Source organism: Eriocheir sinensis, chromosome 30, assembly GCF_024679095.1.
Source record: "Eriocheir sinensis breed Jianghai 21 chromosome 30, ASM2467909v1, whole genome shotgun sequence".
Lineage (NCBI taxonomy): Eukaryota > Metazoa > Arthropoda > Malacostraca > Decapoda > Varunidae > Eriocheir > Eriocheir sinensis.
Genome location: NC_066538.1, coordinates 1,824,895 through 1,844,167, shown reverse-complemented (window position 1 = coordinate 1,844,167; position 19,273 = coordinate 1,824,895). Strand labels below are relative to the sequence as shown.

Here is a 19,273-nt window from a genome sequence, read left to right as displayed (position 1 = left end):
GGCTACTTTCTCTGTGAATTTGCTACTTTTAGGGAACTTTTGTACTACTTGTGATGAGTGCCGATACAAAAAAGGCACTGGGAGAAATCTCAAGCCATCTGTGACATCAAGATCAGGGTCAGTCACACACACTCAGCAGTCATGGCGGGGTCACGGCGCCTCCTTCAAGCCCTCACCCTGGTCGTGCTGGGGGCCATGGCGGCGGCGGGGCAGCAGGCGGAGATCCCGGGCATAGGTGAGGGCCGGGGGCGAGCAGGAGGAGGGAGAGAGAGTGTGGTAGTGAGGGACGGTGGCGAGTAAGGCGGTGCTTGGCGGGGAAGGTTTGAAACGTTTTTGAAGTGTTGTGCGTTTGTCGTGTTGTTTACCTGTCTGGTGTTTGTTTGTTTGTTATTTCTGAAGTGTTAAGTGTGTCGTGTTGGTTACCTGTCTGTTATTTGTTTATCTGTTTATTGTTTTTGAAGTGTTAAGTGTGTCGTGTTGGTTACCTGTCTGTTATTTGTTTATCTGTTTATTGTTTTTGAAGTGTTAAGTGTGTCTCGTGTTGGTTACCTGTCTGTTATTTGTTTATCTGTTTATTGTTTTTGAAGTGTTAAGTGTGTCTCGTGTTGTTTACCTGTCTGATGTTTATCTGTTTATTGTTTTCTGGTGTGGGGGGCAGGGTATTTGTATTGTGAGTATTACATCATGTATTTATTGTAATTAACCTACTGTGATTGGTTGTTAGTGTTGATTTATAAGAATCATAAGTTAAAATTAGAATGGGGGATGCACACACTGACAGATGTGTTATTATATGTTATCACTGTCCAAGATAGTGCCATCTTGAGACCAACTGTACTGCCAAGAGCAGTGTGGAGGCCCCGCGATGCTACCAATGTGCCGGAGATCATAAATCCAGGGACTGCACCACGGCTGAAAAGATATGCATAAATTGTGTGAGGTATAATAAGCCTGAAATTAATCACTCAACGAATGATCATTGTTGTATATGGGAGAATTTGCAACATAACTGATTGTGGCTATTAGTTCTCGAGACTCAAAGATAAACTGCAGTCTGCTGAATATTGTCAGTTGGAAATAAAACTTTGGATACTTGTGATCTCATAAAAGAACTACAGGAATTTAGTCCTTAATATGTCACCAAGACAAAGTGCAGAACAGCTTAGACTATTAGCCAAGAGTCAGTCTGGACCTGGGCTTCAGAGCATTTGAGAAGAGTGCCCCTTGGCTCTGTAATGAGTTACCCGAGGGTGTTAAGAACAGCGGCAAACCAGCAACCCCCAAGGAAGCACTGAAGGCTCACTTGTTCACTAAATCCTTTCATGTTACAAATACGAGCATCGAGGACAACTTTCGGTGGTAACGTCATTATTGTATTGTTGATGGCTCTGGGGAGGGGGCCTGAAACCTCATCAACAGTGAATGGCAATGTGTGTTGTTGTTGTTGGTGGTGGTGGGAAATGTTTTTGAATGTTGTTGAAGTTCAGAATCACCGTGGCCAGCTTCCAAGTCTGCTGCCTCCACACTTTTCTTGTCCTGTAGCTGGTCAGTATCACAGTTTGACGCTGTGTCTTGGGCTGTGTGGAGTAGAGGCTCGTCTGGTGTAGCTTTCAGAAATCATTTGAGTAAAAGTTGGTTTTGTTAATGCGTTGATATAGTGCTTCCTACTTAACCATCTACTCTTCTGTTGTCATATATGTATTTTATTACCTTTTAAATCTGTAAAACCTGTATTTGTCTATTATTTTTGTTTCTTTGTTATTTGTTATGTCTGTTGGGTGTGGTATTTGTTTCCTCTGATGGTTATTTAAATTCAGGCACATAGTATATTTTTTCATTTATTTAAAGAGTTCAGGCACATAGTATCTCTTTTCTCATTCATTTAAGGAGTCGAGGCACATTTGCTTTCTCTCATGTTAGTTAAAGAGCTCACCCAGAATGAACCCTTCTTCAACAGGTTAATTTAATTGTCACAGATATTCTTCCTCAAGTCACAAAGTCATTAAAGTTGATGCATACTATCAATTAGGTTGTTAATGAAACCTGTTTTATTTTCACTTTGCTATCTTTAAAAGTAATAGTAGTAGTAGTAGTAGCAATAGTAAAAATAGTAGTAGCCATAGTAATAGTAGGAGTAGTAGCTGTAGCAGTATTATTATTAGTAGCTGTAATAGTATCAGTAGTGGTAATAGTCAATGAAAAGGCTATTATTATAAGCTTCTCCCTGCCGTCTATCGCATGCAGACCCAGGGCGGGGGCAGGAGAGCAAGCCTGGCAGACATCCGCCACCACCACCCGCACCAACCCAACAACCGCACCGCACCGAAGCCACAGGTAGAGACAGCCCTTGCGCTAACAGTCTGGAGTCTCGTAGAGTGGTGTGTTGGCTATGTTGTTCACGGCTGCGTTATTTATTTTTTGTTCTTTTATTTTGTTATTTATTCCTTCTGCTTCGTTTTCTTCGGGTTTTATTTGCCGTTCACTTTGTTATTTCACTCTTCCTCTTCCATTTTCTTCATATTACTTGCCTTTCCTTTGCTATTTCACTGCTCTGTCCTCTTTTTTTTTTGTGTGTGTGTGTGTGTTTGTTTGTGTTATTTATCTTTCACTTCGCTATGCTTTGCCTCATCGCACTGACGGCAAAGGTATAAACACTAATATTCTCGAGTCTCATTTATCTTTTCGGTTTATTTCATTGTTATCTTTTACTAACACGACTATGTAGATGGTGGATTTGTGATAGCATTGGTTAGTTGTGCATCAATGAATAACACCTTTAAATTTAAACAAGGTTTTTTTTCTACACTTTATATGCCCTTCAGCTCCTTCCTTTCCCGTATAAAAATAAAGAGAAAGAGAGAGAGAGAAGCGATTATGAAATTATGTGTGTATATCTAATTTATAATCCTCCCCCTCCGCACCCCCCCCAGACCACTATCGCATGAGGGCCGGCCGAGAACTCATCATCGTCGGGGACTCCCACAACCCCCTCAACATATTTTGTTACCAGGGCGAGGCAAAGACCCTCACCACCTTCTTCAAGACCATCGAGGTGAGCAATAGTCCGTAAAATTCCAGGAACCTTGATTACTCTTGTTTGGAAATCTCTTAAGTCGTCATTCTCAGTCGCTTCCGCCCCTCATGTCAACTACTTCTAAAGGCTAAAAAGGAGGTCAATCACATGCTAATGAGTGTTTTTTTAGGTTCATGGCACAGAAGAATGATCAAACTATCACCAGGGTCATAAAAATACCACTGCAAATGCCTGAAACTCCTATGAAAGTCTTGTCAAATACTTGTTCTTTGATTCTGAATTGCTTAAGAATGTGGTATATTTTTTGGCTTTTGGGGGAGCAGTGACATTGTGTTTGTTTTTTCTGTATTGTTTATTAGCCCCTGAACTGCCTCCTTAGCTGTAAAATAAAAAATGAAGTCCAGTATTTGGTTATAATAAAAGGATGCTATTTCTTTTTCTGACCAAACCTTTCTGATTTTCCTTTCTTAAATTTGTAACCCATTTTTGTACATTTGGTTTATTTATAGCGTGCACTCCTCCCTCTCTCACTTGACACTTAAATTTATTCTCTCACAGTAACAAGCTGGTTATAATTAAGGGATGCTATTTCTGACCAAACCTTTCTGCTTTTCCTTTCTTAAATTCGTAGCCCATTTTTGTACATTTGGTTTATTTATAGTGTGCACTCCTCCCTCTCTCACACGACACTTAAATTTATTCTCTCACAGTAACAACAAGCTGGCTATAATTAAGGGATGCTATTTCTGACCAAACTTTTCTGCTTTTCCTTCTCTGAGTCCATCTTTCTTGAATTCTTAGCCTTTTATTGTACATTTAGTATATTTACAGTGTGCACTCCTCCCTCTCACACGACTTCAATTTATTCTCTCGCAATAGCTATTTCTGACCAAACTTATCTGCTTTTCCTTCTCTGAGTCCATCTTTCTTGAATTTTTAGCCTTTTTTGTACATTTAGTATATTTACAGTGTGCACTCCTCCCTCTCTCACTTGACACTTTCATTTATTCTCTTGCAATAATAACAATCTCGGGTAACGTCTCCTCTCAGCTGCGTTTGGACATCGTGGGCGACAACTTCCGTCACTACGAGGGGCAGAACGCGTCGTCGGTGAGGCAGCAGCATCGTGAGGCCTCCTGGTTCACTTTCTACCCCTGGCGGCAGCGCGTCTTCCGCCTCGAGATTTACAAGGAGTCCTGCGTCGGCATAGAGACTCCCAACGGCTACAAGGTCTCCCTCAGGACCAGATGTGAGTACCGAGACCTTGGTTGTTTAGTTGTTCTTAGGGGGAGTTTTTTTATTGTATTTATGTTGTTTTAATGCCCCTTTTTGTCTCATATTGTATTAGATTATGGTAAACTTGACTGATGATTATTGTTTTCAGTATGGTAGGAGTTATATGCTATGTATGTTGTGAGTTATATATGCTATGTTTCTTCTTTATTATGTTTATGGTTGTAAGATGTTTTTTTATATATATTTTGTTAGTTTTTGAGTATGTTATTGGTGCTTTGTGAGTGCATCTATAACCTTAAGTAGTCTCACGGTCCCAGGCAGGTAAGTGTCTTTTAACCCGGTAGCTGCGGGGATCATGTTTCTTAAAAGGCTCCTCTAACCGAATTAATGAGAGAAAAATCATCACTCATGCAAATCATTATATAATAGATATCAACCCATTTGCAATCAGTTGGTGCGTCCTCTATTTTTTTGGGGGTTTATGTCAAGGGAAAAAATTGGCCCATCACTGGTACACGGTAAAGCCACAATTTTGGCCCGTCGCTGGTACACAATAAAGCCACAAATTTGTCCCGTCACTGGCACACAATAAAGCCACAATTTTGGCCCATCGCTGGTACACAATAAAGCCACAATTTTGGCCCATCGCTGGTACACAATAAAGCCACAAATTTGTCCCGTCACTGGCACACAATAAAGCCACAAATTTGTCCCGTCACTGGTACACAATAAAGCCACAAATTTGTCCCATCACTGGTACACGGTAAAGCCACAATTTTGGCCCATCACTGGTACACAATAAAGCCACAAATTTGTCCCGTCACTGGTACACAATAAAGCCACAATTTTGGCCCGTCGCTGGTACACAATAAAGCCACAAATTTGTCCCGTCACTGGCACACAATAAAGCCACAATTTTGGCCCGTCGCTGGTACACAATAAAGCCACAAATTTGTCCCGTCGCTGGTACCAGGTTAATGCACCATGAAGGGAGGGTTCCAGTCCTATGTATGGGTATGAAGGATCAGGAAACAAAACAACACAAGCATTTTCAAAAACTTTTCTTTCTTTCATGTTTACAAAAATCATAGTGTACATAGTTTTTGCAGTTGTCAGTCAGGCTTGTTTTGTCATGCAGAGGTAAACAATCACCTTAGAGATAATCAGGGCATTCTAAAGGAAAACAGTACTGCAGATCCGACATTAAGGGCGTTTACATTTGAGGATTTCATTTTAACACACCTTTGAATTGACTACACACACACACATTTCATTCCATTTTCTTTACTTTAATAAATCGTAGAGGGCAATCTCTTTCACACAACCTGTCATTTCCACCATAAAACACACTCACACAAGCACACACACACACACACACACACATTTCATTCTATTTTCTTTACTTTAATAAATCGTAGAGGGCAATCTCTTTCACACAACCTGTCATTTCCACCATAAAACACACACACACACACACACACACACACACAGCCCCACCAGTCCCAAATCGAAAAATCTCTATCAAATAACACTTCCATTATGCTTGAATGTCTTTGGCACCTACCTCTGTAACTAGAGAGTCTTCCGTCCTCCCATACAACACTTAACTATCAAACTAAGACTTAACGTTGGTCCGATACATATTTTTCATCTATGTAGTGAAGGGAAACAGGGAGGACAGTCTTCTTCTTTTTCTTCTACATTTATAGTATAGTCCATCGTCTCCCATTCTAAGCGCTGGACTTCCAATGATCCTCCTCCATCTTGCTCAGTCCAGTGCTAACACTTCCGAGTCTTGTTGCAGTGTGCTAATCCTTCCTTATTTCTAACACTTCCGAGTCTTGTTGCAGTGTGCTAATCCTTCCTTATTTCTAACACTTCCGAGTCTTGTTGCAGTGAGGCAGTGAGGAGGTTTAATCAGTAATGGAATGTCAGAATCTAGGGAAGACACGGGCCGCTGCATTCTCGTGAAGGCATCAAAACATTGTATAAAGTAACACCCAAGACCTGGAATGAACATAACCCAATGAAACAAGAATCTGGAATATCGTTACTTACACACACGCACACACACACACACACACACAGCTTCATGGCACAATGGCTAGCACGTTCACCTCGCAACTGAGAGGTCCAAGTTTGACTCCCAGGTGTAGAGGGGACATATGGGCGTCTCCTTCCACTTTCCAATCGTAGCTTTCGTCCTGATGCGAGTACTAATCAGAAAAGCCCATTGACCTCTCTCTTGGACTTCCTTACTTTCTCATACGGGCGTCTCCTTCCACTTTCCAACCGTAGCTTTCATCCTGATGCGAGTGCTAATCAGAAACCCCATTGACCTCTCTCTCGGGGCATGCTTCCTTACTGTCTCATGAGCGTTCTCCCAGTTTCCAACCTAAGCAACAAGTAACCCAACGCAACAAGATTTCGGAGTATCATTAGTTGCACAATCACACACACTAACATGCAAACACAGGGCTTCGTAATGGAGGGGATAACACGCTCACTGCCCTACCAAGAGACCCCAGATTCAATTAGTGTTTGGCCTTGATGTAGAAACTAAGAAATTTGATAAAACCACACCGGAAATCACTTTAGTATCGAGCACTGTGTAGAAAAAGAAAATTATGGAAAATATACTTCGGATTGAGTTCCCCAGATTCAGTTAGTATTTGGCCTTGATGTAGAAGGTAATAAACTTGATAAAACCACACCGGAAATCACTTTAGTATCGAGCACTACATAGAGAAAGAGAATTATGGAAAATATACTTCTGTTTGAGCATTCCAGAGTCAATTAGTGTTTGGCCTTGATGTAGAAGGTAATAAACTTGATAAAACCACACCGGAAATCACTTTAGTATCGAGCACTACATAGAAAAAGAGAATTATTGAAAATATACTTCGGATTGAGTGCCCCAGATTCAATTATTGTGTCACCTTGATGTAGAAGCTAAGAAATTTGATAAAACCACACAGGGAATCACTTTAGTTTCGAGCACTACAAAGAAAAAGAGAATTATGGAAATATATACTTCTGTTTGAGCATCGCAGATTCACTTAGTGTATTCCCTTGATGTAGAATGTAATTAACTTGATAAAACCACACCGGAAAGCACTTTGTTTTGTTTTATTATCGAGCGCTGCATAGAAAAAGAGAATCATGGCATATATACTTCAGTTTGAGTGCCAATGATAATTTCTGTCGGACTTTGAAACCACACAGGAAATCACTTTAATATCGAGCACTGCATAGAAAAAGAGAATTATCGAAAATGTACTTCCATATGAGTGTAAATGATAACTCGTGTCGGACTATGAAACCACCCCATTACGCCACACCCCACCACACGCAGCTACTTGAGGTATCTCTGGACGCGGCGAGAGTGGTGCGTCCGAGCCTCCTGCAGCGCGTCCTCCAGCACCGAGGTCATGTGCAGGAGGTTGTTGGGGTCGGTCTGCAGCAGGAGTGTCTCGCATCCACCCCCCTCACCAATGCCTCCGTCCTGTCCCTCGTGAATCCCCTCCTTGCGCGTGGAATCAGAGTTTGCTGTGGTGGATAGTGAGAGAGAGGATCGGTTAGAATTTAGAAGGGTTAGGATTTAAGGATAAATAGGATAGATAGTGTTAAAGAGAGACAGGGAGTTAGTTTAAAGGGTTACTGAGTTAGGTTCAGAGATAGTGTTTAGTTAGTGTAATTGGCTAGAGGTTACTACTTAGAAGGGTCGCTAAGTTAGGATTTAAGAATAGATAAGATAGATACTGTTAAGAGAGGCTACAAGGAGTTAGTTTAAAGGGTTACTGAGTTAGGTTCAGAGATAGTGTTTAGATAGTGTAATTGGCAAGAGGTTACTACTTAGAAGGGTCGCTAAGTTAGGATTTAAGAATAGATAAGATAGATACTGTTAAGAGAGGCTACAAGGAGTTAGTTTAAAGGGTTACTGAGTTAGGTTCAAAGATAGTGTTAAAATAGTGTAATTGGCTAGAGGTTACTACTTAGAAGGGTCACGAAGCTAGGATTTAAGGATAGATAAGATAGATACTGTTAAGAGAGAGGCTACAGGGAGTTAGTTTAAAGGGTTACTGAGTTACGGTTCAAAGACAGATAGTGTTTAATAAGAATTAGCCAAGACGTTGAGTTAGGATTTAAGAATAGAAAAGATAGTGTTAAGAGAGATTACAAGGAGTTAGTTTAAAGGGTTACTGAGTTAGGGTTCAAAGACAGTGTTTAGATAGTAAGAATTAGGCGAGACATTACTACATCAGGTTTTAAAGATAATGTTAGAAGGGCTATGAAGTGTCGGTTTAGACATATTTACAGTAGCCACAATAGGAAGGATTAACCTGATTTACAGGGCTCAAAGATAGTGTTTAGATAGTAAGAATTAGGCAAGACATTACTACATCAGGCTTTAAGAATAGATAAGATAGACAGTGTTAAGAGGCTACAAGAAGTGTTGGTTTACAGTAACCATTATAGGAAGTATCAACCTCTATATTTCAAGGGCTCAAAGACAGTGTTTAGATAGTAAGAATTAGGCGAGACATTACTACATCAGGTTTTAAATATAATGTTAGAAGGGCTATGAAGTGTCGGTTTAGACATATTTACAGTAGCCACTATAGGAAGGATTAACCTCTATATTTCAAGGGCTCAAAGATAGTGTTTAGATAGTAAGAATTAGGCGAGACATTACTACATCAGGCTTTTAAGATAATGTTAGAAAGGCTATGAAGTGTCGGTTTAGACATATTTACAGTAGACACTATAGGAAGGATAAACCTCTATATTTCAAGGGCTCAAAGATAGTGTTTAGATAGTAAGAATTAGGCGAGACATCACTACATCAGGTTTTAAATATAATGTTAGAAAGGCTATGAAGTGTAGGTTTAGACATATTTACAGTAGCCACTATGGGAAGGATTAACCTCTATATTTCAAAGGAGTAAATCAAGAACACAGGTCAACCATCACACATTTATATACTCAGTGGACGTAACAGCTTGGATCGGCATAACATACGTGTGTCCAGGGTGAGCTGCAGGGTGAGGAGCGGCTCAGCGACGTGGTGGAGGGAGCGAGAACCCACTAGGACATCAAACCTCCACTCCAGGTCCTTGTACTGTGACACCTGTGGAGGAAGGAGGAAGAATTAGGGAGGTGAGAGGAGGGTAGGTAGGAGGGATTAGGACAGAAGGAAGGGAGGAGATGGGAAGAAAAGGTGGAAAGTTTCGTTTAGTCGGCGCAACATCTGTGGTCATGTGCCGGAGAGAGACAGAAGGGGAAAAAAATCAAAGGAGATGCCACCCAAATTTTTCCACTCCGCCCGGGAATCGAACCTGGGCTCTCTTGGTTGTGAGCCGAGTGTGCTAACCTCTGCGCCAAGAAGAAGATGGGAAGAACATTAGAGGGAGGAGGTAGGATGAAGGATTAGGGAGCGAGGGATGAGGATGGTATATGTAGGATGAGGGATTCGGACAGAAGGAAGGGAAGAAGAGGGAGATGGGAAGAACGTTAGAGGGAGGAGGTAGGATGAAGAACTAGGAAGCGAGGTGAGAGGAGGGTGTAGGTAGGAGGGATTAGGACAGAAGGAAGGGAGGTAAGATTAAGGGATTAGGTAAAGGACTGTGGAGGTAGAAGGGAGGAAAGGAAAGAAATACAGTTTGACAAATGCATAGGATAGAAATATAGTTCGTTGAAGAGATGGAGAGAAGTTGAAAGAGAAAAGAAGGCCTGGAGGGTATACAATCAAGTGTGGGAGAGACTGATAGCCTGTCACACCCAAGAAAATAAGGACATTAACCACTTGACTATGGATTTCCAACAAGAAGACATCACCAAGCTACAGGAGTGGAACAAGAAGTGGCTGCTACAAGGCAATGAAGCAAAGTGTAAAGGGGGTATCCAGCACACCAATACCACATGGGAAACACTCCACTATCCACCACAGAGGCAGAGAAAGACCTGGGAGTGTGTGTTACCAGGCTACCAGTGAAGGCCAAATCCGTGCCAATCGCAGCGGACAGGTTAAATGAAAGGAAGAAATATATTGTAACAGCACAGAACATTCTCACCTTGACCCCAGAAGCCTTGAGGTACTCCTTGACCTCCGCCTCGTTGTCGGTGTAGGTGTCGGCGATGACCTTGGCGGCGTCCTCGGAGAAGCCCAGGGAGGTGGAGAGGCCATGCAGATCTTCAGTGGTGGGGTTGACCTGACCACAGCGAATCAGGAGGAACACTAATGCTTGTACTGCGTCCTCTACCTGAAACAAACACACACACACACACAGACAAAGATCACTCATTACATTATTAAAAGAAAGGAAATCAGTATAGGCGGGCATAATATATAAAGCAATGGACACTAACCTATGGCCATTTAAACTAACCTCTCTCTAACACTGCAAGAAAAAGAAAAAAACTAAACCACATTTTTATCCCCTCAAGTTGCCTCCTTTACCTCCTATCTCCTCCATAAAAAAAAAGCAAAAAGTAATAATGATAAATGAAGAAAAAAAGAGCTAATATCCACTTTTTTCCTTGAGCTTTCTTCTGTAACTTTCCACTTTTCCTACGTGAGCTCCTCCTCCTCTTATACCACGAAAAAAAAAAATCATGCATAACTGTGAAGAAATGAGGCAAAATAATATCGGTAAACAAAGAAAAAGAGCTAAACCACACATCTTTTTTTATATTATATTAATTTTATTTATTGATTTATTTATTTTGCCATTGAGTTTCTGTCTGTACCGTAAAAAAATTAGTTAGCTTAGTTTGTTACCTGCGATGGCTGGGCGCCGAGCTTGTTGGCAGCCGATGTAAACACCTTAGGCTTCACCTCCTGCCTGAAGTACTGGCTGGTGAGGCGACAGAACTCCCTCACCACGGCTGTCTCCTGCGCCACCAGCAACGCCAGCCGCCCCTTCAGCTCCTCCGGCAGTGCTATCGGAGCCATTACCACGGTTTTTGTGGCGTGCGTTTGTGTTGTTTGGTCGTGATTTTGATGATGATGTCCCTTTGTCTTCTCTTGGTTGTCTTGTATATTGTGTGATTTTGTTATTCTGCTGTTTAGCTTCCTTTCCTTTTGTTAGTTTTCTCTGTTTATGATATTTGATGGTGATTTTGGTGTTTTTTTAGTCAGGCTATCCTCCTCTGTCTATCTATCCTGCTCCATCTATATCCACTAAACTATCCTCCTCTAACTACCTTTCCATCTAGTTTTCTCCTCTGCTGTTTTTTGCTTGTATTTTCACTATTTTGCTCTTCCGTCTCCTCTTGTATTTGTTATTTCAGTGCTTAGTCTTCCTCCTCCCTATTGCTGTTCCACCCCTGTCTCTCTTGTTATTTGCTCGTAACTTCACTATTTTGCCGTTTTTAGTCCCCTGGTTTTCTCCTCTGCTGTCTTTTTTACTTGTATCTTCACTGTTTTGCTCTTGTCTCCTCCCCTGTTTGCTATTTCACTGCTCAGTCTTCCTCCTTCCACTTGCTTACTCTCACGTTGCTGTTTCACTCTCCTGTCTCTTCCTTGTTATTTGCTTGTAACTTCACTATTTTGCTGTTGTCTCCTTTTCTTCGGTGATTTTCCTTGTAACTTCGCTCTTCCGTCCCCTCCCTTTTTACGTTATTTTCCTCTGTACTTTGTTATTTCACTTCCTTGTCTAATTATTTTACGTTATTTCCTCGCAAAGTCACTATCCTGCTGTTTCGTCTCTCCTCCCCTTTGTTATTTTTCTCACCTTCGTTATTTTTGCTCCCTCTTACGTTATTTTTTCTCTTTACTACGTTATTTCACTTCCTTGTCTTTTTATTTTACGTTATTTCTTGCTGTTTCGTCTTTCCTTTGATACTTTCGCCCCTCCGTCTCCTCCCCCTTACGCTATTTTTCTCTTTGCCTCGTTATTTCACTGTCCTGTCTTCTGTTCTTCTGTTATTTGTTCGTTAATTCACTACTTCACTCTTCTTCCTTCTTTTCTTTGATTAATTTTCTTTAGTTTTTGTTCCTTCGTCTCCTTTTCCCCTTCGTTGCCTTCCTCCTCCCCCTTGCCGCCGATCAGCTGATGTTTGTTTACTTACGTGCGTTCGTGTTGGAAATAACTTTTACATTATCATTTTTTATTAGTGTTGCCTTATTTGCGTATTGTTATTCTTATATGTATTGTTTTTATGGTAGTTTAGGAGATATGGACGTATTGTTTATATAGGAGGATAAGTTTAGCGGATATCGAATTTTTTGGCGCGAATTTTAAACGTTGGAAATTTACTTTTTATTTCTGCATTGTCACTTTTTTATTATTGTTGCTTTATTTCCGTGTTGTCACCTTTATATGTATTGTTTTTATAGTAGTTAAGGAGATATGGATGTGTTGTTTATATAGGAGGATAAGTTTAGCGGTTATCGAATTTCTTGGCGCGAATTTTAAACGTTGGAAATGTACGTTTTACACAAATTAACGTTCTATCCAGCTGTCTCATCACTCAAACTATCTTTCTCACTATCTATCTATCCATTAAACTCTCCTTTTTTCCATCTATCAAGTTATCCTCACCATCTATCCAGCAAGCTATCCTTCTCTGTCTATCCTGCTCCATGTATATCCACTAAACTATCCTCCTCTAACCATTTATCCACCTATCTATCCATTAAACTATCTTTCTCTACACCTATCTATACATTTAACTATTCTGATCTCCATCCTTCTATACATCAGGCTATCCTTCTCTGTCTATGTATCCTGCTCCATCTATATCCACTAAACTATCCTCCTCTATCTATCCATTAAACTATCCTTCTCTACACCAATATCCATCTAACTATTCTGCTCTCTATCTTTCTATATATCAAGCTATTCCCTTCATCTCTCTGTTCATCAATGTTTTTCCCTATGGGCTTATCCTTTTCTTTATCCACCCATCATTCTCTTTAACTATCATTTTCTCCATCAATCTCTCCTTCTCTTCATCCACTGAACCACCCATCCATTCCTCCATCCATTTCTTACCATTCAGCTATCCAATTACTATATCTCCTTCTTCTTCCCATCTATCATTCCACTTATCCGGTTATCCCCCACCCCCTTCCTCCACTTCCGCAGGGGTGGACTTCTGGCGCGTGGTGACCCTGGCGAGTTCCATGGTGCTGTTCTTCGCCGCCTCCCACTTGGCGCAGAACATCTTCTTCCACTATACCACCGGAGTCTCCCTGGGCGTGGTGGGCTCCCTCCTCATCCTGGTCTATATCCTGGCCCGCATGGTGCCTAAGGTAAGCTATGGGGAAGGTTATTTTTTCTGTCTCCCTCGTTCTTGGTCTTATGTGTTTGGTACCTCCATATTTTCATTCTTGTTCTGTCTCTGTTTCCCTTCAGTTTGTTTATCCAGTTTTTTTTTCCCTCATTTGCTCTTTTGTATGTATTTTACACCACCTTATTTCTTTCTTTCTTTATTTTTTATTTTATTTCTTTATTTCTTTATTCATTTATTTATTTATTTTTTACTGATTAATGTAGCCTTTCTTTTTAGCTTTTCCTTTTAGCTCTTTTTCTACTCTTTAACCTTTCATTTTGGCTATTTTCTTCTACTCTTTTCTATTATTTTTACTTTTATTATTATTATTATTATTATTATCATCAACATCATTATTCTTACAGTTGGGACACATATTAACAAGGAGATAGTTGTGGATAGACCTTGTATACACCACCTCCTCCTCCTCCTTATCCAAGTTATTCAAAACATCAATTAAACTTCTTAACTAATAGTGGTTAATGGTGTGTCTTTTCCTCCTTCTTCTCCTCCTGCAGAAGTCTGGTGCCATGACGGTGATGGTTGGCGGCTGGGGGCTGACGGTGTACCTCCTTCAGTACCTCTGGCAGAACCTCGTCTCCATCGTAAAGGAATACCAGGCCGTTGCAGTGGGTGAGGCTGACGGGGGAGTGGTGATGGTGGGGAGGGCCTCTCATCTATTTATCCAACAAGCTATTCTCTCAATCTATCCATCATCTTATCCTTCTCTCCACCTATCTGTCTATCAAACTATCTTTCTGTCCATGTTAATAAGTTGTGTAAAAATGTAACTTAATGATAGAAGTGAGGTCACCCAGACAGATAATATCACCCAAAACTGCCACCCTTTCATCTCTCTTCTCTTATTTTACTGTACTTTATCTTCTCATTCTTCTCCTTTTCTTTCTTTATTCTTATTCACTTTTTATCTCCTTGTTCATCTCCGCTTCTTCTTTTGTTCCTATTCTTCTCTTTCTCTCCTTATTCTTCCCATTCTTCTTCTCTTCTTCTTATCTTCTCCACTTCTACCTTTATTCTTATTCCTATTCACTTCTTTTTATCTCCTTATTCATATCCTCTTTTTTCGTTCCTATTCTTCTCTTCCTCTTCTTATTCTTCCCATTCTTCTTCTCTTCTTCTTATCTTCTCCACTTCTACCTTTATTCTTATTCCTATTCACTTCTTTTTCTCTTCTTATTCTTCTCCACTTCTTCCATTATCCTTATTCTTATTTACTTCTTTATATCTCCTTATTCATATCCTCTTCTTTCGTTCCTATTCTTCTCTTCCTCTTAGTCTTCTCCCGTTCTTCTTCTCTTCTCATCGTCTCTCATTCTTTCAGGTTATGTGGTGGTGGCAGGGCTGATCAGCTTCGCCGGGGTGTATCGTTACGGGCCGCTGACAGACAAGCGCTCGATCAACCTGGTACAGTGGAGCATGCAGCTGGTGGCCCTCCTCGGCGTGTTCCTGAGCAGCCAGTACCGCGAGGCAACGCTTGGCCTCGACCTGGTCATGCTGACGTACCACAACATTCCCGAACGGTGGAAGGCGAAGGCTCAGACGTATTGGTGAGTGGGGATAGGCAAGGAGAGGAGGAAGAAAGGGAGATTGGGCAGGGAGAGAGGGAGCTTGGGCATGGAGAGGAGGGAAGTTGGGCAGGGAGAGAGGGAGGTTAAGCAGGGAAAGAGGGAGGTTAGGCAGGAGGCAGAGGGAGCTTGAGCAGGAAGAGGAGGGAAGTTGGGCAGGGAACAGAGGGAGGTTGGGCAGGGAGTGGAGGGATATTGACAGGGAGAGGGAGGTTGGGTAGAAAGAGAGAGGTTAGGCAGGGAGAGGAGGGAGGTTGAGGAGAGAGGGAGCTTGGGCAGGGAAGGTGGGTATGGGAATATAAACGTGAGGTAGGAAGTTGATGAGTGGTATGCCTTCACGCCCACACCCTTCCCACAGGAGGAGGCGCTTCCCCCCCAAGGTGAGGCGTCTGACGGAGGAGGAGTACATTCAGCAGGGGAACCATGAGACCCGCAAAGCCCTGGATGAGCTGCGGACCTTCTGCCACTCCCCGCAGTGTGACGCCTGGAAGACCGTCTCAAGGCTGCGCTCCCCCCAGAGGTCAGTCACAAGCTAACCTGACCTAAGCTAACCTAACCAAACCGAACCTAAGCTAACCTAACCAAACCGAACCTAAGCTAATCTAAACTTATCCAGCCTAAGCTAACCTTACCCAGCCTTAGCTAACTTAACCTTATCTAACCTAACCTGACCCAGCCTAAGCTAACATAACCTTATCCAACCTAAGCTAACCTAACCTAACCAAACCAAACCAAACCTAAGCTAACATAACCAAAACTTATCCAGCCTAAGCTAACATAACCAAACTGAACCTAAGCTAACCTAACCTTATCCAGCCTAAGCTAACCTAACCTGACCCAGTGGTTGGGTTAGGACCTAACCCAACCTGACCCAACCAAACTGAACCTGACCTAACTTGAGCTAATTGATCCTAAGCTAACCTAACCTGGCCTGACCTAACCAGACTGAACTGAACCTAAGTTAACCCTAGCGAACCAAATCCAAGCTAACCTAACCTGACCTAACCTAATGCAGCCTAACTTACCTGAACTGAACCTGACCTAACCTAGCTGAACTGAACCTTGCCTAACCTGACCTCTGCAAATTGTAGCATCCCCTGCGTGAAAGCATGTAGTGTGACAAGATGGAATAGAGAAAGTATGAGAATTTTAATATGGGTGTAACATAAAAAAAAGAGTGAATTGCAGAGTACGTATTTAAGTGGGTGTTGGAAATGTAATGGATATGAATGGCAATGACTCAATCTTGCCCTCATACACACTTCTGATGTTAAGAGTGTGTACGAGGCAGGAGTGAGAGTCAGGGAGAGACCATCACTTAAATTACTCAGTAGAATGGACGAGTATTGGAGAGAGAGGTGGGAGGCTGTATTAGAGGCAGAGCAAGAGAGAGAGGTGACAGGCTGCAAAAATAGTACCATCAGGCTCTTTTGTTTGATATATTTATCCCTTGAGTGTCCAGTGCAGATGTAGCTGACAGATGTGGAGTAGAGGACCTGGAAACAGTGTTCAGAAGGGAAAGACTCTGATGGTTTGGACATGTGAAGAGAGCAGGGGAGGATACAGTGCTGGGAGTTGTGGAAAGATTGGAGGTAGAAGGAAGGAGACCAGTTGGTAGACCTAGGAAAACGTGGAGAAGGCGTATACAGGAAGACTTGGCAGTGATGGGATTGGATGAGCATCAGGCAGAAGACAGAGTAGAATGGAGGAGAGCCATGAAGCGTCCAACCGCTCAGGAAGAGTGAAAATGGATGGTTAACGAAATGATTATGATGATATTTTGTCCCTGAGCTGCCTCCTTTACCTTAGAAAATAAATAAGTAAAAAACCCACCCTACTGATGCCCCAGATGAGATGTGTACCATGAAGGCTGGGAGGCTTGTGAGTGTCGCCCCTTCCCGGCAATAACAGCATTTGTGTCCACAGATTTGTACAGTTTGTTGGGGCTCCTCAAAAGAGGCAGAGAGCCACACCCAAGAGGGAGAGGTAAGCCGACTCTGGTTTCCCTGTCTCTGAGGGTGGGAGGGAGAGGAGGAGGAGAAGGAGAAGGGACTGAGGATTTGTCATGTGGGGCTGTGATAGGAAAAACTTGAAACTGATTAAATAGTATTGAAAAGAGGATGGTAAAAAATATAAAAGAAAGAATTTTAAGCAGCCTGGTCACACTGCAGTATTGGCCTCCCACCTTTCCTCTCAGTGCTTATCTTGTTCAAGGAAAGAAAAAAATGACAAAAACTGAACCCAAAACAAAAAGAACATTAAAAGCCCCAGAAATAAGACTCGGCAATCAAAGCAAAAGCTACTCTCAAGGCATATCACCACGTAAAGAGTAATAAATGAATGTAACTATAGCCCTTGTGTACTAAATTGGTCCAGAAGCCCTGCCCCCTCCCTCCCCCTTGGTCCAATTATTATTATTGTCATTATTATTATTATTATTATAAGAGATGAATCAGATAGAGAGGGAGGAATGCAGATAGTATAAGCTCCCTGTTCAGCGGCCCCAAACAACTGAGATGCCATGAAAACGGTAACACTGAGTCAATCCAACCCCCTTTCATCCCATCAATCGGCTCCCATAGCTAAGGAAAAGAGGGCAGGGCTTCTGGGTCTGTCTACTATGCAGTGACTATAGCTGCGAAGGTATGTAGTTATAAAAATATAATTGATTGCCGGATTGACATGGATAGGCAGGGGATGTGTACTATACTCTATGTACTCTTTCAAGGAGGACCTTAACTTTGTAGGTGAGTAGCGGAATTTTATTCTTACCTCCTCTTGACTCTTTGTAGGAGCAGTGAGTGGCTTTATTTTCCCTGAACTGTTTCCTCTACTGAAAAAAAAAAAAAAAAAAAAAAAAAAAAAAAGGTGTTCTGCCTAAAGTAAGAAGATGCCCCACTTGCTACCCTCCTACCTGACATTACCTGAAGCCAGTTTGCTCAACCACCATCAAACCAACTGTCCACCAATTACCAGCACCAGGGCAGCCAGGTCCTTCCTCTGTCACCTATGGGGAGAAGCCAGCGTTGCCAGATTCTCGTACTGTCTCTTATATTTTCCGATTTCATACCCCCAAAAACTGTCTCATCCACCCCAGTAGCTAGATTCATTTATAGTCATCATTAGTGTGGTTAATACCGGTGTGTTTCTATTTTCTTGCGGTAGTTGTGGGTCAGAAACCGAAAAATACGATGATGCTTGGAGTACGATAATCTGGCAATGTTGGGAGAAGCTGTTTTCCTGATGTGTTCTCACCTAATACAGAACAGACTATAACTGAGTGGCTGGACTCTTGTAGGTGGGCAAGGAATATGTTATCTTACTGACTGACTGGCTGGCTAGACCCTCCTCTTATCTTTCCATCTTATGTCATCTCTCTCACAGTTAAGGAGGTATGTAGTTATAGAAATACAATTGAAAGTGTCAGCTATATGGATGGGCAAGACATTTGTACCAACATTGCCAGATTATCGTACGCATAACATTGTATTTTCCGGTTTCTGGCCCATAAATATTGCAAAAAAAGAGCATAAAAAGTTACCGATTTTAACAATAATTATAAATGTATGTCGTTATCTCTGTGGGTGCGATAGTTTTTGGTCAGAAATCGGGAAAAACAATACGCCAAGTACGACAATCTGGTAACGTTGGTGTGTACTAAGTGGCTGGCTGAACACTTGTAGGGTCGTATTACAAGACATATTTGACAAGGCTTTCATAGGAGTTGTGGGGATTTCCAGGGGTAGTTTTATGACCCTGGTGGTAGTCTGACCCTTCTTCTGTACCATGAACCTAAAGAAACACTCATTAGAACCTGATTGATCCCCTCTTTGACCTTTAGAAATAACTGATGTGATATGGCAAAGTGTCTTGTAATACAGCCCACTTACAGACTCCTTATGTCCTCCCTCTCTCTCTCACAGGTTTGCCGAGTTAAATCGGTAATGACGCTATGTGGCCCGGTCTAAGCATGTACCAAACAGCCCTGTTCTGCCCGTTACGCTTGCTGATGACCGATGACGAGGATGTGGAGTGGGATGATGAGGAGGAGGCGGAGATGAGGTAGAGGGGAGGATAGGGGACTAGATAGGAAGGGTAGAGGTAGTTTTTTATATGTATGGTCAATCTCCTTTTCTTT

General features: G+C 41.9%; 2 protein-coding genes and 1 long non-coding RNA gene across 4 annotated transcripts; 1 reads left to right on the top strand and 2 right to left on the bottom strand.

Moving 5' to 3' along the window:
• The first annotated feature begins 36 nt into the window (after positions 1-36).
• On the top strand, positions 37-19,080 carry LOC127005737 (nuclear envelope integral membrane protein 1-like). Its single transcript, XM_050874849.1, has 10 exons — positions 37-235; positions 2,245-2,334; positions 2,931-3,052; positions 4,085-4,283; positions 13,363-13,529; positions 14,068-14,182; positions 14,892-15,117; positions 15,494-15,655; positions 17,062-17,121; positions 19,059-19,080. Exons 1-10 carry the CDS (start codon positions 142-144, stop codon positions 19,078-19,080), a joined length of 1,257 nt encoding a protein of 418 aa, XP_050730806.1. The 5' UTR covers positions 37-141.
• LOC127005426 (COMM domain-containing protein 2-like) lies at positions 5,317-12,345 on the bottom strand. 2 transcript variants are annotated; one of them, XR_007758512.1, is made up of 5 exons: positions 11,052-12,345; positions 10,345-10,533; positions 9,293-9,401; positions 7,210-7,819; positions 5,317-6,816 (listed from the first exon to the last, which is right to left on the bottom strand). XR_007758512.1 is itself a non-coding variant. In XM_050874267.1 (4 exons), exons 1-4 carry the CDS (start codon positions 11,223-11,225, stop codon positions 7,626-7,628), a joined length of 666 nt encoding a protein of 221 aa, XP_050730224.1. In that variant the 5' UTR covers positions 11,226-12,320; the 3' UTR covers positions 6,050-7,625. The 2 variants fall into 2 exon arrangements, 1 of the variants encoding a protein (XP_050730224.1); XM_050874267.1 differs by having other exon boundaries at positions 6,050-7,819; positions 11,052-12,320.
• On the bottom strand, positions 8,273-9,277 carry LOC127005429 (uncharacterized). The gene is made up of 3 exons (XR_007758517.1): positions 9,053-9,277; positions 8,761-8,906; positions 8,273-8,613 (listed from the first exon to the last, which is right to left on the bottom strand). It is a non-coding gene; the product is annotated as an uncharacterized LOC127005429 (long non-coding RNA).
• Positions 19,081-19,273: the final 193 nt, after the last annotated feature.